Below are 18,334 nucleotides of genomic sequence, written 5' to 3' on the forward strand. Positions count from 1 at the left end.
AGGCCAAGATTACTTTAACTGGATTATTGCAAATCACTGGGAAACGTCAGCTGTATATAAAGGGGAAATCGGCGTCTTTCAGACGTTTTTGATCTTCAGTTCCCATCCTCCTCCAACACCGCGGTCAATGGTAGAACAGACAAGGGATGGGTCCATCACTGAGGTGGTCTTCAGCAGGTTCTGACCAGTTCTGGAGAACCGGTAGCGGAAATTTCGAGTAGTTCAGAGAACTGGCAAATACCACCTCTGGCTGGCCCCGCCCCCATCTATTCTCTGTCTCTCTAGTCCCAGCTGATCAGGAGGAAATGGGGATTTCGCAGTAACCTTCCCCTGGAGTGGGGTGCTTTCAAACTGCTAGGTTGGCAGAAGCTAGGACAAGTAACCAGAGCTCACTCCATTACGCGGTGCTAGGGATTCGAACTGCCGACCTTTCTGATCGACAAACTCAGTGTCTTAGCCACTGAGCCACTGCATCCCTAGCACCTTGTTTATGCTGCTGTTTTGCATCTGGAAAGGCTCACAGGAGGACCTTGAGGGAAAGGTTGACCGCTGTGTTAAACCCAAAACAAATATGTACTTACCCTTTGTAACGAGGGATCCAGAGGTGCCCATTCCTGCGACGTTAGCAAAGCTGCTGTGAAGCTGAAGGAAAATGGCCCTCCGCGGCTTTGCCTTGGTCCTTGGACTGCTGGGAAGTCTTCTTCTCACTGAGTGTGCAGGTTGGTTTCCTTCTCAGCTAAGCTTCTTCTGGTTGGAGATGAAAAGCTGTTTTTGTCACCCATTAAGGAATAAGTCACGGGTAATAAGTTCAACTTAAAGCCTCTAAAGATTGCACGGATATCGGATTAGACCAAACAACTCTCATCCGTTGCAGCTGAAACTTTACGCGCAGGCACTTAGTAGGACTTGCTCCCAAGTCATTGTGTATAAATTTGGTTTGCAACCAATAAATCTTTGCATCTACCCAACCGATAAAATGGGTAATAGTTTCAAAAGTACTTTGTGAATAAGCAACTGGACTTTGTATTCCTTGAGGATAATTTGCTTTTTATCCAAGAAGTTTGGTTATAAATCCTTCCTCCCTCCACCATTCGGTCAGAGCCGTAGAAGCTTCTTGGATGAGAAGCAAAATGTCTTTGAGGAAAAAGAAAATCTTTTGAAAAAGCTCTTTTGGGACAACCATGACCTGGATGACTGAGAACAGCACTTGGGAAACAGTAAGTGGGAAAAGAGAGAGGTTATTAAAACGTGGCTGCTTATACAGACAAATACCCATTTTAAAAATTAGAACCGCATTTACAATAATGGAATTAGTAATCCCAAACGTACATTTCAAATCGAACTTGGATTGTTTGTAAGGAATTTACACTGAAATGAATCCCCAATGCACTGGCATTCGATTTGCTGAAAATGTAATTCGAAACGGCTAAATTATAGCCTTCATAAATTTCTAGGACTTTCTATTGTTTGTTTTAAGGTATTGTAAGTTACTATTGCTGTTGATCAGGATTGCTGAGCCCCTCTGGAAATCTCTTCTATTGATGACTAGCGATAAAAAAAGTTAAATTATTATCTTCCTGGGGAAAGGGATAATAGATTGCAGAGCTGCCTTTGATTTTATCAACCATCGTTTAGCTTTTCGATATTGACCAGTGAAATTCACAACAAAAGAATACAGTCATATATTCCTTGTCTCAATAAAGACGAATCTGCAGCCTTTTTTTTTTTTTTGAAAAAATCCGTTCTAAGCTAGTATAAAAGAGTTTGCATTGTTCTTTTGGATAAAATAACGTACAAAAACAGGACGATCGTTATGAAACAAAACTGGAAAAATCCCACATGTCTTTTGATTTTTTCCCCCCCGGTTCCGATCCCCTAGAGAACATTTCTGTCTATAACCTCTCCCTTGCTTTTTGTGTTGTAGTTTTTATTAATCAGCAAAAGGCAAGTTCTGTCTTGCACCGATACAGAAGGTATAATACTGGACACTTTGAAGAGATGCGTCAAGGAGATCTGGAACGGGAGTGCATTGAGGAAATATGCGATTATGAAGAAGCCCGAGAGGTTTTTGAAGATGACGCTCAAACGGTGATTAGAGGCATCAAGAGAAGTTAATTTCTTTCTCCTTCCTTCCTTCTTTTCTTCCTCCTCCTCCTTCCTCCCCCTAACCCCTCTTTTCTTTCTCCTTCTGCTACACTTCTTCTCCTTCTCCTCCTTCTCCCTCCTCCCCTCCCCACCTCCTCTTTATCTCCTTCTCCCCCACCTCTTTCTCCTCTTCTTCTCCTCCTCCTCCTCTTCTTCCTCCCTCTTTTCCTCTTCCTCCTCCTCTTCTTCCTCTTCTTATTCTCCTCCTCCTCTTCTTCTTCTCCTTCCTCCTCTGCCTCCTCCCACCTCCTTCCCCTCCACTAACAAAATGCCTACTAACCAAATAATTTGGTAATCTCTTATCATGCATTTCAGGTTGTTACATAGCTACCATCTTCATCCCTATCCTGATCAGGGTGCCATAAATAGGTTTTTCCAGAAGAGTATTTCTGGGGAATGAGGTCTTGATTCCAGATGGGAAGGATGGATACCAAATTAGTTCTTTTCTCATTCAAAAGCGGACCTGTGAATTTCATTGAGAAATGTATGCCATTTATCAATGGATAGCTTGCAGAATATATCCAACATGACCTTCAAGATCAGGTCCAATGTGACCTTCTTCAATTTCAGTAGGCCTACCTTTATTCTTCCAAAGATCTATGTGGACCAATCAAGTCTAGAAGCATTATTTAGATTTGAAACCAAAGGAGATACTCTATGACCAGGAGGAACTTCTCAAAGGATGGGACTTGTAGATGTGTTGTTTAGTTTATGGACATGGTTAGAGAGTGTATATCTGAGCGACAATGAGATCATTACCACAAATGAACTTTGGGTCTGAATTTAGAATCAATTCTATTTCTACTTGAATGCAATGTTGTAAATTGTTGTTGTTCTTTTTTTCAGGTGGTATTTTGGAAGAAATATATTGGTAAGTATTCCTTCAAAGAATCGTCAACACACGTCTAGCATTCTAGCTCTCCTTTGATAAAGACTCTGTGGACTTCAACTCCCAGAATTCCCAGCCAACCAGACCTCCAGCCTTCCATTTCAAAAGTCACATTTTCATTAGATGGAAAATACTTTTGAGAAGTAGACTCAAACCCAACTTCCTTGTCTCTATCTCACCCGATAAGCTTATTCTTATTCCTTCTCTCTCATCATTAAAGATCCTTGTTCAGCAAACAATGGAGATTGTGGGCAGATTTGCAGAAATGAGCGAATAGGGACGGCAGCGTGTTCCTGTGTTGATGGATACCATCTGTTAGAAGACCAGAAGACCTGTGAGCCATCAGGTAAACCTGGGAGGGAGGGATATTTATTTATTCATTCCATTTCTGTAGCTGCTCATCTCAATCATCTTTGATTTGAGGACCTCCGTTGTCTCCCATGCATTGAGGCTGTGGTTGTATGATAATTTGGCAATGAGATGCATCGCTAAGATGGTTTGACTCACCAAGCCAGAGGTTCTGATGGCTCACTGCAGTGAACAAGCATCTCCAAGCTTCATTCTTCTTGGCCACCATCCCCTTCTGTAGCTGTCAAGGGTTCCGATGGATGCCCTAACTAAATCATGAGCTTTCAAGTCAAAAGAAATCCAGTTATTTATTAGGAGCAACATGTTGGCATGCAACCAAATGAAGCCAGCTCTGACCCCACATAATTTACAGTCCTATTATGACCATGTTTCCCCCACTCTCCCCCAGGGTGTGTCATAAATCACATTATCCAACAGAGCACTTTCCCCGGGCTGTAGAGATCACGCCCCTTCCGCTGTTGCAGGTAACCTAGGACACAGCCTTGAGAAAGGTATGTGTGGAATGTGCTTCTGGTTGTAGCTGCCGTCAGTTTTCTCCCTTCTTGCCTATGGCAATAGCAATATAGCAATAGCAGTAGACTTATATACCGCTTCATAGGCCTTTCAGGCCTCTCTAAGCGGTTTACAGAGAGTCAGCATATTGCCCCCAACAATCCGGGTCCTCATTTTACCCACCTCGGAAGGATGGAAGGCTGAGTCAACCCTGAGCCGGTGAGATTTGAACCGCTGACCTGCTGATCTAGCAGTAGCCTGCAGTGCTGCATTTAACCACTGTGCCACCTTGGCAACTCGTGAGCAGGCCAGGGATGCTTTGCGAGTTGACATTAACGCCCTTCCCATAAGAATCAGTTAGATAGTTATCAACCCCAACTCTGTTCTAGGCATGCAGAAGACTCAGATCGTGGCTGGGCAATTTCTTTCTCATAGAGCAGAGCTCCCATCTTCTCTTCCCAGGACCTTTCTCTTGTGGAACGATTACATTGCCAGAAGCTATAACATCCGAACTCTCATCGGACCAGAGTCACCTCGGCAACACCAAAAGCCACCAACAGAAGTTAAACACTGCTCAGATTCTCCTCCCGATAAGCATTCCTGATCAAGACTGGGGTCAGTTTAAGAGCTGGAGAGGACAGGTTCCATGGCAGGTAGGCAGATGAAGGGAGGGGGTTTCCATCACGTGCTCTGCTTTTCTTGAGGTGGCAACCCCTCTTCTCATGAAGAATCCCTCAAAACAATCAATTCCTTAGGCTGAAGGGCTGTCCTTATGTAGGATTAATGGGTAGGAAATGTTCAGCCTTTGGAATACTGTCTGTCCTGCCTCTGTACATTTGCCACAATCTGACACGATTTATCTGCTCCCAGGTTTATCTGTTCAGCTCCGATAACAAAGGATTTTGTGAAGGGGTACTGATTAGTGAAAGGTGGGCCCTCACAGCAGCGCATTGCCTGGTGTATAAGCCTCACACAGTCGTGGCAGGTAAGGAAGCATTCATCTAGAGCATGGGTCTCCAACCTTGGCAACTTTATAAGCTATGGACTTCCAACTCCCAGAATTTCCTACACGCAGCTTGATGGGAGTGAAGCCACCTCTGATGGGTTTGTTCTTCTTCCCTTGAAACAGGAGAATATGACACCGTCCTCTTCGAGCGCTCTGAGCAGATCCGTCGAATCGCGAGGGTGGTCCAGCATCCCAGCTACAACCGGACCAGCAAGTACGAAAACGACCTCGTTCTTCTGGGACTCAGCTCACCGTTGGACCTGAACAAATATGTCACCCCCATTTGCCTCGGGGACAGGATGCTCACCGACTACCTGCTAAAGCAGGGAAGAGGCACCCTGAGTGGCTGGTGGAAGCTTGACTACTTACAGAAGGTCTCAAAAACCCTTCAGCGGGCCGACATCCAATATGTCGACCAGGCCAATTGTCTGCGGAAGAACGAGACCCAACTTCCTCCCAATACCTTCTGTGCAGGCCACCCTACCTTTGTCAAAAGAGTCTACCACGGAAACAGTGGCGCTCCGGTTGTTACGGAGAGGAACAACACGTGGTTTCTAACGGGGATCGCGACTTGTGGAGCGGAGTGTACCGGGGATGTGCCGTACGATATCTTCACTTCGATCGCAACGTATGTGGATTGGATACACAATGTGACAAGAGCGGAGCAGTAAGGAAGAGGCACAACGTGTTCTACCACTTCCCCGTCATCTCCTGACCATGTGAGGGAGGAGACCTATATGATTGCTAATTCCTTTCATTTAATTAATTCATTAATTACCCTTTCATTTAATGACAGTACGTAGCCTTACACCAAAATTAATCATGCTTCATTCTAGGCGTTATTTTCACCGAAATCATGTCCGATTCACACAGAAATTAGCTGGGAACATAATACAGGTAGTGGTGGCATAGCCCAGTGCGTAAATCCCTTGTCTTAGAGAGTTCAAAAGCCCATTTTTAACCCCATTGTTATGTGTCAAGCCACACTCTACAACACCATCTGTTTTCTCAGCGCTGCCTTCTTACCTGGCTGGAATGAAGGTAAAAACGCAGGAGTAGAAAAAAAAATAGGATAGCAAATGAGCCTGAGAAAGGTGTTGAAATGCAGAAATTTTGTATGATGATGAAGTACAATGAAAGCAATAAATAAATAAATGGCAACATGAAAAAGATCGCGGAGGGATGTGTTCTTATTTCTAAAAGCTTTAACGAGGCGACCCTGCGGAGTCCTAGGTGCTCTCTGAGCTTGGTGATTTTGCTCCAGATGTTTCATTATCCAACTAGAGTACATCAACTGGAGGGAAAGGGAGGAGCAGGAGGAGCAGGTGGTGGTGGTGGAGGAGGAGGAGGAGGAGGAGGAAGAATGTGGTGGGGTTCTTGGGCTTCTTGGTGCTCTCTGAGCTTGGTTGTTTTCTTGGAAATATTTCATTTCCCAAACTAGGTAACGTAATCAGTGCTAGAATGGAATGGGGTTTGGGAGGAAGAGGAGGAAGAAGAAGAAGAGGAAGAATATGGTGGGGTTCTTGGTGCTCTCTGAACCTGGGGGTTTTCTTGGAAATGTTTCATTACCCAACTAGTAACATCATCAGTGCTAGTGAAAGCATGTTAAAATATAGATTTAATATATGTTTGCAAGAACAATGGCAGCCTAGATCCTTTGGATTTATTAATTTATTTAGAAAGATTGCAGCTTTGAACCATGAATGGCCTGGGTTCACCCAAATAATTCCCCTGACAGAAAACCTCATCAAGGTTAAAGCTAAGCAGTTTGGCCTAGTGGTTAAGGTCCCACTAGTTTACAAACCACAAGATGTTGAGTTTTAGTTCTGCCTTCGGTATGAAAGCCAGCTGGAATAATCGCCAGGAGACTGAGAGTTCTAGTCCCACCTTAAGCTGAGTCAACCTTGAGCTGGTCAGAATCGAACTGCCGACAGCCGGCATTCAGCCTGCCGTGCTGCGTCCTTAACCACTGTGCCACCACGGCTCTTTGTGTCGTTTTTAAGGGTCAAACATCAAAATGGAAGCCTTTGTTGGCAACTCATCTGATGAAGGACCTTGGATGGCCACAATGCCTGGGAATTCTAGTGCGCATTTTGGCACAACTGGGTGGCTATTCAGCTAAACCTTTTGGGAAAAAAGGAGCCGGGGGGTGGGGGGTGGGGGCGTTGCCGTTTGAAGACCAGCAGCATCCAAGAAAGATAAAACCTGCAAGCACAAATATTGACTCGCCCTTTGGAACGATTGATCCTGGGGCTTCCTATCCCCGAGCATCAAGTCAGTTGTGAAGTTGAAAGAAAATGGCCAACGGCGTCTTTCTCCCCGCGCTGAGTCTGCTTGGATGTTTTTTCCTCACCAAGTGTGCAGGTCAGTTAATTTCACATCTGTTCCACAAACCTCTGGGTTTTGTTTTGGGCTTGGGAGGGAAGAGAAACCTCTGGATTTTGTTTTGGGCTTGGTGTGGGGAGAGAAACTCCTTCTGCCTTTGAGAAGAAATCAACATCTGGGACCTAGAATTTCTGTTGCTAAGCGAAAAAATTGTTAAGATATTTCTCGGTGGTCTAATGCAGTGTTTCTCAACCTTAACATCTTTAAGTTGTGTGGACTTCAACTCCCAGAATTCCCCAGCCAACGTCTTTCGACTTCACGTTCCAGTATTCCCAGGCCAGCATCTCTGGACCTCAACTCCCAGAATTCCCCAGCCAACCTCTCTGGACTTTGACTCCCAGAATTCCCCAGCCAACGTCTCTGGACTTTGACTCCCAGAATTCCCCAGCCAGCGTCTTTCGACTTCACGTCCCAGTATTCCCAGGCCAGCGTCTCTGGACTTCAACTCCCAGAATTCCCCAGCCAACGTCTTTCGACTTCACGTTCCAGTATTCCCAGGCCAGCATCTCTGGACCTCAACTCCCAGAATTCCCCAGCCAACCTCTCTGGACTTTGACTCCCAGAATTCCCCAGCCAACGTCTCTGGACTTTGACTCCCAGAATTCCCCAGCCAGCGTCTTTCGACTTCACGTCCCAGTATTCCCAGGCCAGCGTCTCTGGACCTCAACTCCCAGAATTCCCCAGCCAACCTCTCTGGACTTTGACTCCCAGAATTCCCCAGCCAACCTCTCTGGACTTTGACTCCCAGAATTCCCCAGCCAGCAGCATCTTAAAGGTGTTGAGGTTGAGAAACACTAGTCTAATGGAAGCCTCCAATGTCATTTTGGTACTACCCTTGGGTGGATGGGGGAAATCATTTATTCAGGTGAATCCTAACATTCTAAGGCAGGAACAGGGTTTCGTCTTTAGGATGTGACACAGTGCATTAACATCTGAATCCCAAACAATCAGGGATCCGTGCCCGACGTTAATTGCTCTAATACAGGTTGGCTGAGAAACAAAAAATTAGCTGGAAGTCAACCAACTGACCTTCAATCTAATCTTCCGGGGGGGAGGTAGATGAAAGATGAGCAACTGTTGAGCCTTGGAGTAGCGAGGGATCCAGAGGTGCCCATTCCTGCGACGTTAGCAAAGCTGCTGTGAAGCTGAAGGAAAATGGCCCTCCACGTCTTTGCCTTTGTCCTCGGACTGCTGGGAGGTCTTCTTCTTCTCACTGAGTGTGCAGGTTGGTTTCCTTCTCAGCTAAGCTTCTTCTGGTTGGAGATGAAAAGCTGTTTTTGTCACCCATTAAGGAATAAGCCACGGGAAATAAGTTCAACTTAAAGCCTCTAAAGATTGCACGGATATCGGATTAGACCAAACAACTCTCACCCGTTGCAGTTGCAACTTTACGCGCAGGCTCTTAGTAGGACTTGCTCCCAAGTCATTGTGTATAAATTTGGTTTGCAACCCTTAAACCTTTGCATCTACCCAACCGATAAAATATAGATTTGGGGAATAGTTTCAAAAGTACTTTGTGAATAAGCAACTGGACTTTGTATTCCTTGAGGATAATTTGCTTTTTATCCAAGAAGTTTGGTTATAAATCCTTCCTCCCTCCACCATTCGGTCAGAGCCGTAGAAGCTTCTTGGATGAGAAGCAAAATGTCTTCGAGGAAAAAGAAAATCTTTTGAAAAAGCTCTTTTGGGACAACCATGACCTGGATGACTGAGAACAGCACTTGGGAAACAGTAAGTGGGAAAAGAGAGAGGTTATTAAAACGTGGCTGCTTATACAGACAAATACCCATTTTAAAAATTAGAACCGCATTTACAATAATGGAATTAGTAATCCCAAACGTACATTTCAAATCGAACTTGGATTGTTTGTAAGGAATTTACACTGAAATGAATCCCCAATGCACTGGCATTCGATTTGCTGAAAATGTAATTCGAAACGGCTAAATTATAGCCTTCATAAATTTCTAGGACTTTCTATTGTTCGTTTTAGGGTATTGTAAGTTACTATTGCTGTTGATCAGGATTGCTGAGCCCTTCTGGAAATCTCTTCTATTGATGGCTAGCGATAAAATAAGAAATCACCAGATCAAATTGGAAGTTTAATTATTATCTTCTTGGGGAAGGGGATAATAGATTGCAGAGCTGCCTTTGATTTTATCAACCATCGTTTAGCTTTTCGATATTGACCAGTGAAATTCACAACAAAAGAATACAGTCATATCTTCCTTGTCTCAATAAAGACGAATCTGTAGCCTTCCTGGGAACGTTAGGCTAAACGATATTTATTACAGTACAGAATTCAAAAAAAGAAAATACTTAATTGGCAGTACTGCCAATGAAATATTTCCCTTTTTTTTTTTTTTTAAGAAAAAATCCGTTCTAAGCTAGTATAAAAGAGTTTGCATTGTTCTTTTGGATAAAATAACGTACAAAAACAGGACGATCGTTATGAAACAAAACTGGAGAAATCCCACATGTCTTTTGATTTTTTCCCCCCTGGTTCCGTTCCCCTAGAGAACATTTCTGTCTATAACCTCTCCCTTGCTTTTTGTGTTGTAGTTTTTATTAATCAGCAAAAGGCAAGTTCTGTCTTGCGCCGATACAGAAGGTATAATACTGGACACTTTGAAGAGATGTGTCAAGGAGATCTGGAACGGGAGTGCATTGAGGAAATATGCGATTATGAAGAAGCCCGAGAGGTTTTTGAAGATGATGCTCAAACGGTGATTAGAGGCATCAAGAGAAGTTAATTTCTTTCTCCTTCCTTCCTTCTTTTCTTCCTCCTCCTCCTTCCTCCCCCTAACCCCTCTTTTCTTTCTCCTTCTGCTACTCTTCTTCTCCTTCTCCTCCTTCTCCCTCCTCCCCTCCCCACCTCCTCATTATCTCCTTCTCCCCCACCTCTTTCTCCTCCTTTTTTTCTTCTTCTCATCCTCCTCCTCTTCTTCCTCCCTCTTTTCCTCTTCCTCCTCCTCTTCTTCCTCTTCTTATTCTCCTCCTCCTCTTCTTCTTCTCCTTCCTCCTCTGCCTCCTCCCACCTCCTCCCCTCCACTAACAAAATGCCTACTAACCAAATAATTTGGTAATCTCTTATCATGCATTTCAGGTTGTTACATAGCTACCATCTTCATCCCTATCCTGATCAGGGAGCCATAAATAGGTTTTTCCAGAAGAGTATTCTTGGGGAATGAGGTCTTGATTCAAGATGGGAAGGATGGATGCCAAATTAGTTCCTTTCTCATTCAAAACCGGCCCTGTGAATTTCATTGAGAAATGTATGCCATTTATCAATGGATAGCTTGCAGAATATATCCAACATGACCTTCAAGATCAGGTCCAATGTGACCTTCTTCAATTTCAGTAGGCCTACCTTTATTCTTCCAAATATCTATGTGGACCAATCAAGTCTAGAAGCATTATTTAGATTTGAAACCAAAGGAGATACTCTATGACCAGGAGGAACTTCTCAAAGGATGGGACTTGTAGATGTGTTGTTTAGTTTATGGACGTGGTTAGAAAGTGTATATCTGAGCGACAATGAGATCATTACCACAAATGAACTTTGGGTCTGAATTTAGAATCAATTCTATTTCTACTTGAATGCAATGTTGTAAATTGTTGTTGTTCTTTTTTTCAGGTGGTATTTTGGAAGAAATATATTGGTAAGTATTCCTTCAAAGAATCGTCAACACACGTCTAGCATTCAAGCTCTCCTTTGATAAAGACTCTGTGGACTTCAACTCCCAGAATTCCCAGCCAACCAGACCTCCAGCCTTCCATTTCAAAAGTCACATTTTCATTAGATGGAAAATACTTTTGAGAAGTAGACTCAAACCCAACTTCCTTGTCTCTATCTCACCCGATAAGCTTACTCTTATTCTTTCTCTCTCATCATTAAAGATCCTTGTTCAGCAAACAATGGAGATTGTGGGCAGATTTGCAGAAATGAGCGAATAGGGACGGCAGCCTGTTCCTGTGTTGATGGATACCATCTGTTAGAAGACCAGAAGACCTGTGAGCCATCAGGTAAAGCTGGGAGGGAGGGATATTCATTTATTCATTCCATTTCTGTAGCTGCTCATCTCAATCATCTTTGATTTGAGGACCTCCGTTGTCTCCCATGCATTGAGGCTGTGGTTGTATGATAATTTGGCAATGAGATGCGTCGCTAAGATGGTTTGACTCACCAAGCCAGAGGTTCTGATGGATCACAGCAGTGAACAAGCATCTCCAAGCTTCATTCTTCTTGGCCACCATCCCCTTCTGTAGCTGTCAAGGGTTCCGATGGATGCCCTAACTAAATCATGAGCTTTCAAGTCAAAAGAAATCCAGTTATTTATTAGGAGCAACATGTTGGCATGCAACCAAATGAAGCCAGCTCTGACCCCACATAATTTACAGTCCAATTATGACCCTGTTTCCCCCACTCCCGCCCCCAGGGTGTGTCATAAATCACATTCTCCAACAGAGCACTTTCCCCGGGCTGTAGAGATCACGCCCCTTCCGCTGTTGCAGGTAACCTCTAGGACACAGCCTTGAGAAAGGTATGTGTGGAATGTGCTTCTGGTTGTAGCTGCCGTCAGTTTTCTCCCTTCTTGCCTATGGCAATAGCAATATAGCAATAGCAGTAGACTTATATACCGCTTCATAGGCCTTTCAGGCCTCTCTAAGCGGTTTACAGAGAGTCAGCATATTGCCCCCAACAATCTGGGTCCTCATTTTACCCACCTCGGAAGGATGGAAGGCTGAGTCAACCCTGAGCCGGTGAGATTTGAACCGCTGACCTGCTGATCTAGCAGTAGCCTGCAGTGCTGCATTTAACCACTGCGCCACCTTGGCAACTCGTGAGCAGGCCAGGGATGCTTTGCGAGTTGACATTAACGCCCTTCCCATAAGAATCAGTTAGATAGTTATCAACCCCAGCTCTGTTCTAGGCATGCAGAAGACTCAGATCGTGGCTGGGCAATTTATTTCTCATGGAACAGAGCTCCCATCTTCTCTTCCCAGGACTTTTCTCTTGTGGAACGATTACATTGCCAGAAGCTATAACATCCGAACTCTCATCGGACCAGAGTCACCTCGGCAACACCAAAAGCCACCAACAGAAGTTAAACACTGCTCAGATTCTCCTCCCGATAAGCATTCCTGATCAAGACTGGGGTCAGTTTAAGAGCTGGAGAGGACAGGTTCCATGGCAGGTAGGCAGATGAATGGAGGGGTTTTCCGTCACGTGCTCTGCTTTTCTTGAGGTGGCAACCCCTCTTCTCATGAAGAATCCCTCAAAGCAATCAATTCCTTAGGTTGAAGGGCTGTCCTTATGTAGGATTAATGGGTTGGAAATGTTCAGCCTTTGGAATACTGTCTATTCTGCCTCTGTACATTTGCCACAATCTGACACGATTTATCTGCTCCCAGGTTTATCTGTTCAGCTCCGATAACAAAGGATTTTGTGAAGGGGTACTGATTAGTGAAAGGTGGGCCCTCACAGCAGCGCATTGCCTGGTGTATAAGCCTCACACAGTCGTGGCAGGTAAGGAAGCATTCATCTAGAGCATGGGTCTCCAACCTTGGCAACTTTATGAGCTATGGACTTCCAACTCCCAGAATTTCCTACACGCAGCTTGATGGGAGTGAAGCCACCTGTGATGGGTTTGTTCTTCTTCCCTTGAAACAGGAGAATATGACACCGTCCTCTTCGAGCGCTCTGAGCAGATCCGTCGAATCGCGAGGGTGGTCCAGCATCCCAGCTACAACCGGACCAGCAAGTACGAAAATGACCTCGTTCTTCTGGAACTCATCTCACCGTTGGACCTGAACAAATATGTCACCCCCATTTGCCTCGGGGACAGGATGCTCACCGACTACCTGCTAAAGCAGGGAAGAGGCACCCTGAGTGGCTGGTGGAAGCTTGACTACTTACAGAAGGTCTCAAACACCCTTCAGCGGGCCGACATCCAATATGTCGACCAGGCCAATTGTCTGCGGAAGAACGAGACCCAACTTCCTCCCAATACCTTCTGTGCAGGCCACCCTACCTTTGTCAAAAGAGTCTACCACGGAAACAGTGGCGCTCCGGTTGTTACGGAGAGGAACAACACGTGGTTTCTAACGGGGATCGCGACTTGTGGAGCGGAGTGTACCGGGGATGTGCCGTACGATATCTTCACTTCGATCGCAACGTATGTGGATTGGATACGCAATGTGACAAGAGCGGAGCAGTAAGGAAGAGGCACAACGTGTTCTACCACTTCCCCGTCATCTCCTGACCATGTGAGAGAGGAGACCTATATGATTGCTAATTCCTTTCATTTAATTAATTCATTAATTACCCTTTCATTTAAAGACAGTACGTAGCCTTACACCAAAATTAATCATGCTTCATTCTAGGCGTTATTTTCACCGAAATCATGTCCGATTCACACAGAAATTAGCTGGGAACATAATACAGGTAGTGGTGGCATAGCCCAGTGCGTAAATCCCTTGTCTTAGAGAGTTCAAAAGCCCATTTTTAACCCCATTGTTATGTGTCAAGCCACACCCTACAACACCATCTGTTTTCTAAGCACTGCCTTCTTACCTGGCTGGAATGAAGGTAAAAACGCAGGAGTAGAAAAAAAAATAGGATAGCAAATGAGCCTGAGAAAGGTGTTGAAATGCAGAAATTTTGTATGATGATGAAGTACAATGAAAGCAATAAATAAATAAATGGCAACATGAAAAAGATCATGGAGGGATGTGTTCTTATTTCTAAAAGCTTTAACGAGGCGACCCTGCGGAGTCCTAGGTGTTCTCTGAGCTTGGTGATTTTGCTCCAGATGTTTCATTATCCAACTAGAGTACATCAACTAGAGGGAAAGGGAGGAGCAGGAGGAGCAGGTGGTGGTGGTGGTGGAGGAGGAGGAGGAGGAGGAAGAATATGGTGGGGTTCTTGGGCTTCTTGGTGCTCTCTGAGCTTGGTTGTTTTCTTGGAAATATTTCATTTCCCAAACTAGGTAACGTAATCAGTGCTAGAATGGAATGGGGTTTGGGAGGAAGAGGAGGAAGAAGAAGAAGAGGAAGAATATGGTGGGGTTCTTGGTGCTCTCTGAACTTGGGGGTTTTCTTGGAAATGTTTCATTACCCAAGTAGTAACATCATCAGTGCTAGTGAAAGCATGTTAAAATATAGATTTAATAATTAAAAAAAAAAAGGAACCACCGTATATAAATACATTCTTGTTCTTATTAAAACTATATTAACACCCCCCCACCCCACCCCCCACAATCCCCATCCCTAATCCTCCCGACTTCCCAGGGTCCACACCTGGCACTACCTTCTATCTAAGATATCTTGTATACATATGGATTAAAAAATAAAAGTAATATATCAAAAAAAAAAAAAAAAAAAAAAAGGAAAAGCAGAGAAAGAAAAAAAAAAGGAAAAAAAGAAAAGAGAAAAGAGAAAAAAGAAAAAAAGAAACCACTCTTTGTGTTGATCTCAGCCCCCCATCTTTATCTATGCTTAAATAGTATAAATCATTCTATCTATATTTTATTCTCATCTCTTACTTCTTTGCTATTTACCCCGACCTTCTGTAGACTCTCCCGTTCCCTTCCTAAACCTCATGATCCCTTCCAGTAAGATTTAAGCAGCGTAGTTTATGCCATATATTCAAATATAACTTTACAGACAAATAATCAAACTTTCCCATCTAATAAAATTTAAACAACGTAAATGATCTTTCTTTACCCCTTTTTCAAACAGTAATTCAAAATAATCTAACCCGATTTCCCCTTCTTAGTAAAGTTAAGCAGCGTAGATCAGATATTACTTTACACAGGAATCAATTTCTGTAATTCCAACCGACTTCCCCTTCTAATAGAATTTAAATAACTTAGTTCATTCCACATGTATTTTACCCTCATCCCCCACTTGTCTGATATTTACCACTATCAAATTTATACTACCATTTGTTTAAAATATAACTCAGAGCGATTTGTAGCATGAATCCTTCCACATATTCCAATAATACTTTCAGCAAAATTCAGTTAACCTTCTATTTTAAGGTAGTCGCTTCTAACAAAATTTAAACAACATAAATCATTCCACATTCTTTTTACAGTTATCTTAAGATAATCCCAAGCGGCTTCCTGTTCTAATAAGCTTTAAACAACGTAAATTTTGCCCTCATCCCTTGCTTGTCTAATATTTATCACAAATAACGTAGTACTACCATTTGTTTAAAATATAACTCAGAGCGATTTGTAGCATGAATCATTCCACATATTCCAATAATACTTTCAGCAAGATTCAGTTAACCTTCTATTTTAAGGTAGTCGCTTCTAACAAAGTTTAAACAACATAAATCATTCCACATTCTTTTTACAGTTATCTTAAGATAATCCCAAGCGGCTTCCTGTTCTAATAAGCTTTAAACAACGTAAATTTTGCCCTCATCCCTTGCTTGTCTGATATTTACCACAAATAACGTAGTTCATTCCACATGCATTTTACCCTCATCTCTTGCTTGTCTAATATTTACCACTATCAAATTTATACTAGCGTTTATTTGAAAAATAACTCAGAACTATTACAACCAACTTTCCCTTCAAATAAAAGTTAAATAGCATGGATCATATTCAAATAATGCTTTCAGCAAGAGTCAGTTAACCTATTTTAAAATAGTCCCATCTAACAAAGTTTAAACAACATAAATCATTCCGCATTCTTTTAACCACTATCAGATTTATGCTAACGTTACTTTAGAATCTAGCTCAAAGTAGTTTCACCCAGCTTTCCCTTCTGATAAAAATTAGTCCACTTTTTCTACCGGAGAGAGGTCTCAAACCCCCATTCAGTCCTCAACTTTAGGAAGTCTTTTGAAGTATCTAAATTCTCGATCTGCGTTCTTCTGCTTCTCCGAGGGAGGAGGGGCTACCCCCTTCATCTTGCAGCCGCATGGCCAGCCGTTTGCTTTCTCCTTCCGCTTGTCTCTCCTCTCTTCCAAGCGCGTCAGGAAGTCCCGCCTTCAGAATCCTACAATAGAAATCTTGAGCTTCCGAAACAGAGTTAAGACGAAATCTTTGATTCTCAAATGTAACCGTGATGCCGGCAGGGGCCTCCCATCTGTATCGAATCTGTTGACTCCTAAGCTCTTTAGTTAAAAAGGCGTAGTCCCTTCTTGCTCTCAACATTTGGAAAGGTATATCTTTGAAGACAATCACGTCCTGGTCATCAACTCGGAGACTGTTATTATGGAACTTTTGCACAATCGCGTTTCTAGATTCTTTTGTAGAGAAATGTATAATTATGTCCCTCGGGAGCTGTCGCTGTTCCGCTATCAATGAGTTCTGGCGATAGATTTTCCGAATCTGCCAATCAAAGTTAAGTCCCGGGCTTCCCAGCGCATGGCTGAAGGCTTCAGCAAATGTCTGTTTCAAATTCTCTTGCTCCTTTTCACGGAATCCTCTGACTCTTATTGAAAATGCCTTCCTATCAAAATTTAGCGTCATAAGCTGTTCTTCGTTATTTCTAATTTTTTCTTGTAAAATTTGAATATTGGTAGTCAAATCAAAATTAGCCTTCTCCAGACTTTCCAATCTGTTCTCTATTTCAGCAGAGTAATCTGACAGGGCAGACACGGCTGCAAACGTATTCGCCTTCATTTGATTAACTTTAGATTTTAGATCCTCATAAAGTTGCAATACAAATTCCTTAAGTTCTTGCTTAAGGGCATTAAATATTTTAAAGAGATATTCCTGTGTTAAAACTTCTCCAGTAGAGGGCGTAGGAGACAAAGGCTGAGTTTCCAAAAAAGATTGTTTAAATTCTTTAGACACATTTGTAGCAAGACGTTTCTTTGATCTGGGTGCCATAATAGATAAACAAGTAAGCAGTGCTTCGCTCCCCTCTATTTCCAAAGAAAAAGAGTTTATTTTGTTAAGGAGCGGTCTGCAGGAAGATAAGCCCGGCTAAGTACATCCAGTAATCATCCACGGAGAGAAATCGCCATTTTAAAGTCTATTTAAACAAAGAAGTCTTTAAGACAAATGGTGCTGGTATTTAAGATAGTAATAAAAGCATAAATCTCACAGGGGTGGTACCCTCCCGTATCAACTCTAGCTTGAAAAAAAACTTTGTTTTGTCCTGGGGGGGGCTAGCCTGTCTGGGGCTGCCAAAAAAAAAAAAAGGCAGCTGAGAAGAACTGGCCGGAGATAAAGGCTCCGCTTCGGCTGGATCTAATCTCTTCCACAGCCAAAAAAAGAAAAAGGCTGTGGCTTACGAATAGACCCTAACCTACGGAGCTATCCTCCCTGCCCCTTTCTTAGCCAAAAAGGGGTGCTATCTATGATCTTATTTAGATATACAGACCAGATCTCTGAGGAGCTCGGTGGAGCCCTCCTCGGCAACAGGCCACGCCCACAGGAAGTCCCCTTTTTTAAATTATTATTATTATTATTATTTTCCTTGGTTTACTTTACTTTTATCAGATCAAACAACACTCGAATAAAGGCATACACCAAGGAGGGAGGTAGAGGGAAGGAAGAGGGAGGAGTAAGGAAGGAGTAAGGGGAATGTAAGGAGTAAGGGGAATGTAAGGAGGGTGTCTGGGGAGTAAGGGGAGAAGGAAGGCTTGAGGGGAAAGGGAAGTAGGAGGGGAGTGTTAGAGGGAGAAAGGAAAGTTGGAGGGGGTAGATGGGGTGTATGGAGGACGCAAGGGTTAGGTGGGGTTGTGAATGATGAGTTGTGTTTCCTTTTTACTTGTTCGTTTTATTCCCTTTTTCTTTTTTTTTTCTTTTCTTATAGTAAATACCCTGTATATAAATGATTGCAAATGGAATGTGAAAATTGAATAAAATATATTTCCTAAAAAAAAAAAAAAAAAAAAAAAAAAAAAATATAGATTTAATATATGTTTGCAAGAACAATGGCAGCCTAGATCCTTTGGATTTATTAATTTATTTAGAAAGATTGCAGCTTTGAACCATGAATGGCCTGGGTTCACCCAAATAATTCCCCTGACAGAAAACCTCATCAAGGTTAAAGCTAAGCAGTTTGGCCTAGTGGTTAAG

The 18,334-nt window shown here is 43.0% G+C and overlaps 2 protein-coding genes across 2 annotated transcripts; both read left to right on the plus strand.

The window, feature by feature from the left end:
- Window positions 1–584: 584 nt before the first annotated feature.
- LOC148043214 (coagulation factor IX-like) lies at window positions 585–6,071 on the plus strand. Its single transcript, XM_087727728.1, has 7 exons — window positions 585–719; window positions 1,925–2,088; window positions 2,992–3,016; window positions 3,255–3,380; window positions 4,358–4,548; window positions 4,766–4,880; window positions 5,025–6,071. Exons 1-7 carry the CDS (start codon window positions 653–655, stop codon window positions 5,570–5,572), a joined length of 1,236 nt encoding a protein of 411 aa, XP_087583854.1. The 5' UTR covers window positions 585–652; the 3' UTR covers window positions 5,573–6,071.
- A 3,830-nt stretch (window positions 6,072–9,901) lies between these two features.
- On the plus strand, window positions 9,902–14,004 carry LOC148043215 (coagulation factor IX-like). Its single transcript, XM_087727729.1, has 6 exons — window positions 9,902–10,009; window positions 10,921–10,945; window positions 11,184–11,309; window positions 12,291–12,481; window positions 12,699–12,813; window positions 12,958–14,004. Exons 1-6 carry the CDS (start codon window positions 9,920–9,922, stop codon window positions 13,503–13,505), a joined length of 1,095 nt encoding a protein of 364 aa, XP_087583855.1. The 5' UTR covers window positions 9,902–9,919; the 3' UTR covers window positions 13,506–14,004.
- Window positions 14,005–18,334: the final 4,330 nt, after the last annotated feature.

The sequence above is a fragment of the Thamnophis sirtalis genome, unplaced genomic scaffold (genome assembly GCF_051295495.1).
Source record: "Thamnophis sirtalis isolate CommonGarterSnake01/CBP01778 unplaced genomic scaffold, rThaSir2_p1.2 scaffold_13, whole genome shotgun sequence".
NCBI lineage: Eukaryota > Metazoa > Chordata > Lepidosauria > Squamata > Natricidae > Thamnophis > Thamnophis sirtalis.

What these genes read in the sequence shown, in the direction of transcription:
- LOC148043214 (XM_087727728.1), top strand. Translation starts at nt 653, where the DNA reads ATGGCCCTCCGCGGCTTTGCCTTGGTCCTTGGACTGCTGGGAAGTCTT. An exon ending in TCTTCTCACTGAGTGTGCAG is followed by an intron (nt 720 to 1,924) that starts GTTGGTTTCCTT and finishes TTTGTGTTGTAG; the next exon opens with TTTTTATTAATCAGCAAAAG. An exon ending in GAAGACCTGTGAGCCATCAG is followed by an intron (nt 3,381 to 4,357) that starts GTAAACCTGGGA and finishes TTCTCTTCCCAG; the next exon opens with GACCTTTCTCTTGTGGAACG.
- LOC148043215 (XM_087727729.1), top strand. Translation starts at nt 9,920, where the DNA reads ATGTGTCAAGGAGATCTGGAACGGGAGTGCATTGAGGAAATATGCGAT. An exon ending in ATTTTGGAAGAAATATATTG is followed by an intron (nt 10,946 to 11,183) that starts GTAAGTATTCCT and finishes TCATCATTAAAG; the next exon opens with ATCCTTGTTCAGCAAACAAT. An exon ending in GAGGACAGGTTCCATGGCAG is followed by an intron (nt 12,482 to 12,698) that starts GTAGGCAGATGA and finishes ATCTGCTCCCAG; the next exon opens with GTTTATCTGTTCAGCTCCGA.